Source organism: Papio anubis, chromosome 20 (genome assembly GCF_008728515.1).
Source record: "Papio anubis isolate 15944 chromosome 20, Panubis1.0, whole genome shotgun sequence".
Taxonomy (NCBI): Eukaryota; Metazoa; Chordata; class Mammalia; order Primates; family Cercopithecidae; genus Papio; species Papio anubis.
This window is the reverse complement of record NC_044995.1, coordinates 47,227,916-47,236,582: the sequence shown is the minus strand read 5'-3', so window position 1 is coordinate 47,236,582 and position 8,667 is coordinate 47,227,916. Positions and strand designations below refer to the sequence as shown.

At 47.9% G+C, this 8,667-nt stretch overlaps 1 protein-coding gene across 1 annotated transcript in view; it reads right to left on the bottom strand.

The window, feature by feature from the left end:
* The window catches only part of STAP2 (signal transducing adaptor family member 2), a 13,903-nt gene extending 9,352 nt beyond the window's left edge, over nt 1–4,551 (bottom strand). The window contains exons 1-2 of the mRNA XM_031659071.1: nt 4,450–4,551; nt 4,039–4,072 (exon numbers count right to left, since the gene is read on the bottom strand). Coding sequence (XP_031514931.1) covers nt 4,039–4,072; nt 4,450–4,551 — 136 coding nt within the window. The remainder of the gene's footprint in view (nt 1–4,038; nt 4,073–4,449) is intronic.
* Between the last annotated feature and the right edge of the window lie 4,116 nt (nt 4,552–8,667).

Sequence of the window (8,667 nt, the reverse complement as noted above, 5' to 3'; positions counted from 1 at the left end):
TTTGCTTGTTATGTATTGCTGGTGTTTGCTTGTAAAAGCAATCGAGAGGTTCTGGTCAGAGAGTGTTTCAGCTATTTATTTGTCATTCATTTGGTCTACCTACCTACCTACCTATTTCCATTCATTCAATGGGCCTATTTCCAATTTGCTTCATTTATCATCTATCTAACTCTACTCATTTTCATCTACTCACCCGTTCACCTACCTACTTCCATTCCACATTTCATTCATTCAGTTACTTATTTCATTCAATTTGGGCCTTCCACTTCCAATTTCCATTTCCATTCCAGTCTATAATTTACCATTCAATTTCCATTTGTCTATTTCCACCCATCTACCTGTCATCTATCATCAAGCATTACTTCATTCATCTTATCACTTCCTATCCATTTCATTCCATTTCAAATCATTTCATGATTCATCGAATTCGTCATTTGCATTCATATAAGTATACATTACCTACTCATCTATCTAGCTATCTATCTAATGCATTTATCTAGTTTGTCTACTCTTATCTATTCATTCTATCTATCTTCATTCTCAGCATTGGTTTATGTATCTTATTTATTACTCCAATGATTGCTCCATTATCTATTCCACGCATTTGGTCTATGTATCTATATGTATTTCATTTTTATTTATTCTTATGAATTCTTTCATACTCATCTATTCTTTTACTATTCATCTATTTACTTATTCCTCTTCATTATTCCATTCACTTCCATTTCATTCATTCCATTCCATTTGCCCTTTTCCATTTAGTTCTATTTTCCATAATTTTTAAGTTCCATTTTATCTATCATCTATCTACTTACTCTATTTCGTTATTTCCATCCATTCCATTCTAAAATTTCATTCATCTATTCAGTTGGTCTTGTGCCATTCATTTCAAATTGCTCCATATATATCTTCATTGCGCATCTACTCTACTTTCATTCCATTCCATTCTCCATTTGGTCTCTTTCATTATCTATCTATGTACTCTGCCTATTTATCTATCATTCATCTACCTACCTAATTGCTCGTTTCATTCATTCATCTCTCTTCTAACAATTTATTCATATTCATCTAAAGAAGTAAAGCAACGGTCTAATTTCATTCTATCTTTTGGCATTCTTTCCATTGCGTATTCTCCATTTATTTACTTATTTAATATCTATATTCTATGTCTTGTTCATCCATCTATCATCTCACTCCACTTGTATATGCACTCATTCATCTGATTCACACATTCTTCTCAGCTACCATCCAAATCGCATCTATTCATTCTAACAAGTTTTCACTTTATCTCTATCTACTATCCACCTGGTTCATCTATGGACACACGCTATTGCGGTACACAAGGCATACAGGCATTACCTAACATTACTGAAGGTTTTTGCGTGTTAGCTCCTCTCCGGGCACTGGGGACTGATCACATCATCACGGGATGTTTAATCGTGATACTAGTTACTATGTTGTTTTTACTATATGTACCCACATGATGCTGTTGGGCAAGTTATTTGAGCCATCTTTTTCTGTTTCCCCAGCTGTAAAATGGTGATAACAATGGTGCCAAGTCTGGAGGATCTCAGGAGAATTAGGTGACTTTCCACATGGGAAGCACCGGGCCTGGGCGCTTGAGTCGCGAGTCTCAACATGAACTGTGACTACAGCCCTAACTCCCTTATTTCCGAAGACAAAAAACTGAGACTCAAAGATTAAGTCACTTGCAAAAGGCCTGGGAGTAAGGAAAGTGTGGAGCCGGGATTAGAACCTGGGTCTTCTGAATTCGGGTCCATGATCTTTTTTGTTTTGGTTTGTTTTTTGTTGTTTTGGGTTTTTGTTTGTTTATTTGTTTTGAGCAGAGTTCACTTCTGTCACCCAGGTTGGAGTACAGCATGATCAATGCTCACTGCAAGCTCTGCTTCCTGTTCATGCCATTCTCCTGCCTCAACCACCCGAGTAGCCAGGGACTACAGGTGCCTGCCACCACGCCTCTAAAGTTAATTTTTGTATTTTAGTAGAGATGGGGTTTCACCGCGGTTAGCCAGGATGGTCTCAGAATTCCCTGACCTGGTGATCTGCCCCGCCTTGGCCTCCCAAAGTGCTGGGATTACAGGCGAGCTGTTTTGAGCCTGTTTTGTTTTGCTTGTTTTTGTTTTGTTTTTAAGAGACGAGTCTTGCTCTGTCACAGGCTGGAGTGCAGTAGTGCTGCATTTCGGCTCACTGCAACCTCTGGCCTCCCAGGTTCAAGCGATTCTGTCAGTCAGCTTCCCTGGCAAGTAGTCATGGTTACAAGTGCACACCACCACATCCCAAGCTAATTTTTGTATTTTTAGTAGAGATGGGGTTTCACGACATGTTGGCCAGGTTGTCTCTGAATTGACCCTCAAGTGATCTCTAATAGCTCCCAGCCTCCCAAAGTGTTAGATTACAGGTGTGAGCCACCGTGTCCGGCCTTCTTTTTGAACAGTCTCACTGTGTTAACACAGGGCTGAAGTACAGTGGCACCATCTCAGCTCACTGCAACCTCCACCCCTCTCCTCGGGTTCAAACGATTCTTGCCTCTGCCTCCCAAGTAGCTGGGATTAAGGTGCTCACACCATGCTCACTTTTTGAGACGGAGTCTCTGCTCTGTCGCCCAGGCCGGAGTGCAGTGGCCGGATTTCAACACCACTGTAACCCGCCTTCCCGGTTTATCATTCTTCTGTCTGTCTTCTCTTTAGGGAAAGTAGCTGGGACTACAGGCTGTCACACCCCCAGCTGTTTTTGTATTTTTAGTAGAGGACGGGTTTCACCGCAGCTGGCCAGGATGGTCTCGACTCCCGACCTCGCATTCGCCCGCCTCAGCCTCCCAGTGCTGGGATTACAGGCTTGAGTCATCAGCTACCTCGCCAACCTTACACACTTTTGTATTTTAGTAGGAGACAGAGGCTCAACATGTTGGCCACGTTGGTCTCGAACTCCTGACCTCGGGTGATCTGCCCACCTCGGCCTCCCAAAGTGCTGAGATTACAGGCATAGCCACTGTGCCCGGCCTTCCCCATTATCTTTCTTAACCGCAGTGATCCACTGCCTCCAAAGTGTTTGCTGGTTGGGGAGGATTTGGATGCATGGAGGTAGAAGGAAAGTCCACTCCACTACAGGTAAGGGGACCTCAGGGGCAGAGGCGGGGACATGGGCAGGGCAGGGAAGAGCTGAGGTGTTTGTTTTGATCTGTATCAGAAAATGAGGCAGGCACGGTGGCTCACACCTCCAGCACTTTGGGAGGCTGAGGCAGGAGGATTGCTTAAGGCCAAGAATTTGAGGCCAGCCTGGGCAACATAGCAAGACCCCAATTTTTTTTTAGACGAGGTCTCGCTTCTGTTGCTAGCCTGGAGTGCAGTGGCACAGTCTCGCCTACTGCAACCTCTGCCTCCTGGGTTCAAGCTGGCCTCCTGCCTCAGCTCTCCCTGGAAGTAACTCATTGGGATCACAGGCGCACCACCACACATGGCTAATTTTTGTATTTTTAGTAGAGACGGGGTTTCACTGTGGTGGCCAGGCCAGTCTCAAACTCCTGACTTCAGGTGATCCACCCGCCTTGGCCTCCCTAAATGCTGGGATTACAGGCGTGAGCCACTGCACCTGGCCAGCAAGACTCTATCTTTAAAAAAAAAAAAAAAAAAAAAAAAAAAAAATTAGGCCAGAAAAATTAGGCCAAAAAATTAGCCAGAAGAGGCGGTGCACGCCTGTAGTCCCAGCTCTCAGGAGGGGCTGGGGCAGGAGGTTCACTTGAGCCCAGGAGTTTGAGGCTACAGTGAGCCATGATCATGCCCCTGCACTCCAGCCTGGGTGACAGAGTAACTCTGTCTTTAAAAAAAAGAAAGAAAGAAAATGAATATGGGGCATGGGGAAGGAGAGATGGGGCCTCAGGGAGAACGGAGGGGCTGGGGGAGACATAAGGACACACACACACACATGCACGCACTGTCCATGGCCACTGTCTGTCCTGTGGAATGTAATTCCTGTTCAGCCTTACTGTCCTCACAAGATGTCACCTGTCCCGGCCTTCACCCCAGCAGCTGAGGTTCCCGGAGTTTGTCCTGGGCTGGGAGCAGGAGGAAGCCCGGGAGTCAGAGGGCTCCCCGTTTCCTGGAGAAAGTGCCTGATCTTGTTTGTATTCAGGAGAGTGAACGAGAGACAAAAGCAAAGATTGAGACAAAGAGAGAGAGAGACTGAGACGGACGTTGGGAGAGACAGAAGGGCCAGGGAGAGAGAAAGAGAAAAAGAAACCAAAGACACATGGAAACAGAGATGATGCACAGAGAGGCAGATGGCCAGAACCCACGCCAGCCCCCAGCACGCGCCCTGCCCCATCCAGCACCCACTGCACCCCTCTTGACGAGTGAGGAGACTGGGGCTCAGAGAGGTGCTGCAGCTCCCCGCGGTGACCCAACAGGGCCAGCCCCCGCCTCCCTAACTTACCCGGTCACAGGACCCCTTCTTCTCTAGAAAGCTCTCATAGTAGTGTGAAGGCAGGACACCCTTAGGCTTGGGGACCCGGGTGGCCTTCACGGCAGGGGCCATGGCAGGGCCAGGGTCTTCCGCCTGGTCTCTCCTTCCAGTGGGTGCCCCAGCTGGGCCAGAAAGCTGAGAAACAGGTTCCAAGGGAGTTTCCTGTGTCAGCCCGTCAACTCCCTCCCCTGCTAGGGCTGGGCAGAGGCTGAGCCGGGCAGGTCCATGATCCTAGGGAAATCCCCGCCTCTCTGGCATGGAACCAAGAAGAAAGAGAATGTATACGTTTACTTTTTTTTGAGACGGAGTCTCGCTCTGTTGCCCAGACTGAAGTGCAGTGGCACAATCTCGGCTCACTGCAAGCTCCACCTCCCGGGTTCACTCATTCTCCTGCCTCAGCCTCCCAAGTAGCTGGGACTACAGGCTCGCTTTTCACTTCATGCCTGGCTAATTTTTGTATTTTCAGTAGAGGTGGGTTTCTACTGTGCTAGCCAGGATGGTCTCATCTCCTGACTCTCAAGTGGATCCAAACCTACTGACCTCCCAAAGTGCTGGGATTACAGGCGGAGCCACTGCACCCAGCCAAGCAGAATGTATAAGTTTACTTGAATGAGAGAATAATCTTGGCTATATCTGCAAAGAGAGATACATTGTCTGTCTCTTTATTTATTTATTTATTTATTTATTTATTTATTTATTTATTTATTTATTTATTCTATTTTGAGAGGGAGTTTCACTCTGTTGCCCAGGCTAGACTGCAGTGGTGCAATCTTGGCTCACTGTGACCTTTGCCTCCCGGGCTCAAGAGATTCTCCTGCGTCAATCTCCTGACTAGCTTGGATTGCAGGTGCCTGCCACCACGCCTGGCTAATTTTTATATTTGTAGTAGAGACGAGGTTTCACCATGTTGGCTCAGGCTGGTCTCGAATTCCTGACCCCAAGTTTTCCGCCTGCCTTGGTCTCCCAAAGTGCTGGGATTACAGGCATGAGCCACCACGCCTGGCCCTTTCTCTTACTTTGATGGACCCTAATGATTACATTGGGCCCACCTGGATCATCCACGCTAATCTCCCTATTTTAAAGTTAGCTGACTAGTAACTTTAAGTTCATCTGCAATTTTTTTTTTTTTTGACGGTGTCTCGTTCTGTTGTTGATGCTGGAGTGCAGTGAGATGATCATAGTTCACTGTAGCCTTCACCTCCCAATCTCAAGTAGTCGTGCCTGGTCCTCGGTGGCTGGTCTTGAACTCCCAAGCACAAGTGATCCTCCGCCCCAGCCTCCCAAAGTGCTGGGGTTACAGGTGCCACTGTGCCTGGTGTCTATCTTTAATCTTCAAACCCGTTTGCCACGTATCCTAACATATTCACAGATTTTGGGAATTAGGACATGGATACCTTTAAGAGACCATTATTCTGCCTACCACAGCCTGTTTAAGATGGTGGACAATTGATGAATTTTTGAATACTGAACCAGTCTTAAACCCTGAGTAAAACCCACCTGTCATGGTGTATCATCTTCATTTAATATATTGCTGAATTCTCTACTTTCTTAATATTTTGTTAAGGATACCAAAACCTGGTTTTGGTATCAGGTCAAGTAGTTCCAAACGAACAGGCATCCCTCCAATTTTCTGGAAGAGACTATATGAAATTGGTGTTAATTCTTCTTTGGAACCCTGGGCAATTATTTAATGAAACCATTCACCGATATTGCTTTGTTGTTTTTGAGGCGGAGTCTCGCTTGTCACCAGGTTGGGTGTAGTGCTGACACCCTCGGTTGGATCGGCAAGCCCGCCTCCCGGTTCACGCCATTCTGCCTTCAGCCTCCCGAGGCTGGGACTACAGGCCTCACCACTCGCCCGGCTAGTTTTTGTAATTTTGCAGACGGGTTTCACCATGTTAGCCAGGGATAACCATCTCCCGAATTTGATCCTCCGCCTACCCCGCAAGTTGGGGATTACGGTTTGACATCACCGCCTGTTGGGGCTTTTAAATACAAATTCACTTCGGTCAGTTACTGTACACTTTGTATACATAGCAAAGAGGGCAAGTTCTAGAACCACAGAAAGTAATTTATGGGCAATGTGTTCATCCACTGAACTGTCTGTTGTAAAGCTGATAGTATCAGCTATACTATGTCATGAGCTCTATTTTAGTTTCGTTTTATCTTGGCTTTTTTTTTTTTTTCAGACAGGGTTTTTTCTTTTTGCCCAGGCTGGAGTGGTGAGACCAGCTCACTGCAAACCTCCACCTCCCAGGTTCAAGCCGCATTCTCCCGCGCCAAGGACTGGAAGCTGGGATTAGCAGTGCCTCGCCACCACCCCTGAAGCCAATTTTAGAGATGGGGTTTCACTGATGTTGGTCAGGCTGGTCTCAAACTGCTGACTATGGCTCATGCTGGGATTACAGGCGGGAGCCACTGCCAGCCAGGCCTGCTTCACGTGGTTTGCCCAAGGCAATGTGGAGCCACAGGAGGATTTAGAGCATGGGAGTGGGCAGGGTGCAGTGGCTCACACCTGTAATCCAAACACTTCGGGAGCCTGAGTGGGAAGATTGCTTAAGGCCAGGACTTGGAGACCAGCATGGGTAACATAGTGAGATCCCCTTCTCTTACAAAGTATTAAAAATTAGCCAGGCATGGTGGTCACGCCTGTTGTCTCAGCTACGCTGGAGGCTGAGGCAAGAGGATCATTTGAACCCAGGAGGCCAAGTCTGCAGTGAGCCATGCTTGCACCAGTGCACTCCAGCCTGGGAGACAAAGCAAGCCCTGTCTCCAAAAGAAAAGAAAATAGGCGTCGGCTGTGGCTCAAACCTGTAATCCCAGCACTTTGGGAGGCTGAGATGTAGATCACAAGGTCTGGAGATCGAGACCATCCTGGCTACAACCCATAGAAACCCTGCCCCGCCAAAAATTAAAAACCTGGCCGGGCTGCGTAGTCGCCTGTAATCCCAGCACTTTGGGGAGGCCGAGACACGGACGCCCAGAGATCTGCAGACTCATCCCACAACACGGTGAAACCCCCGCCTCTACTAAAAATACAAAAACAAGCCGGGCGCAGGTATGGCTCGTGGTCCCAGCTACCGAGGCTGGGAGGCAGGAGAACGGCTGTGAAACCCAGGAGGCGGAGCTTGCAGTGAGAGCTGATCCGGCTACTGCATTCCAGTCTGGGCGATAAAGCGACTCCGTCTCAAAACGAAGCGGCGTATGGTGCCTGTAGTCCAGCTACTGGGAGGCTCGAGGCAGGAGAACATGTGAACCGGATGGAGCTTGCAGTGAGCTGAGAACCGCTACTGCAGTCTGCCTGGCAGAGATTCTGTTCAAAAAAAAACGGAGCAATGAAAATCCCAGCATTTTGGGAGGCTGACGCAGGTGGATCACCCAAGGTTGGGAGTTCGAGACCAGCCTGGCAAACATGGTGAAACCTCTTCTCTACTAAAATTACAAAAATTAGCTGGGTGTGGTGGCGTGCATCTGTAGTCCCAGCTACTTGGGAGGCTGAGGCAGGAGAATCGCTTGAACCTGGGAGGTGGAGGTTGCAGTGAGCCAAGATCTTGCCATTGCACTCCAGTATGGGTAACAGAGCAAGACTCCGTCTCAAAAAAAAAAAAAAGAAAAAAAGAAAAAGAAAAAAAGAGAAAAGAAAAAAGAAAAATAATAATATGGGAGGGAGGTGGTAACAGTGGTAACAGGTGCATCTTAGAAAGAGCCCTCTGGGGCAACGGTGGAAGACCGACAGGGTGGGGCATGAGTTTGGAGGCCTGAGACCCATTGCGACGGCCAGGATTCGGCCAGGATTCGGGTGCAAGAGGCTGGAGGTGTGGCTCAGGGTTTTGGAAGGCAGGGGACGGGCAAAAGCCAAAGAGAATGTGTGTAAGGACTTGGGGAAATAAACTGAGGCCGGTTGGGGCTATGCTGAGTCTGGAGGCCTTGGGGATGCCTGTTGTTGGCTGGACAGTCAGGGTGGGGCCCCTAAAGGGTGCCTGGGCTGAACAATAACAATCATAACAACAATAGTTCACATGTACCCAGCTCTTGCTCTATGTTAAGTCTTCTTCCTGAGAACATTCCCTGGCACCCCGGAAAGCCTCCCTCGCACCCCTACTGTCCAGTTCCCACTTCCCGACTGCGGTCTGGGCAAAGCCACCCGTATTTGAGCCCATCCCACGGCGTCCGGGAGCTTTAGGAAGT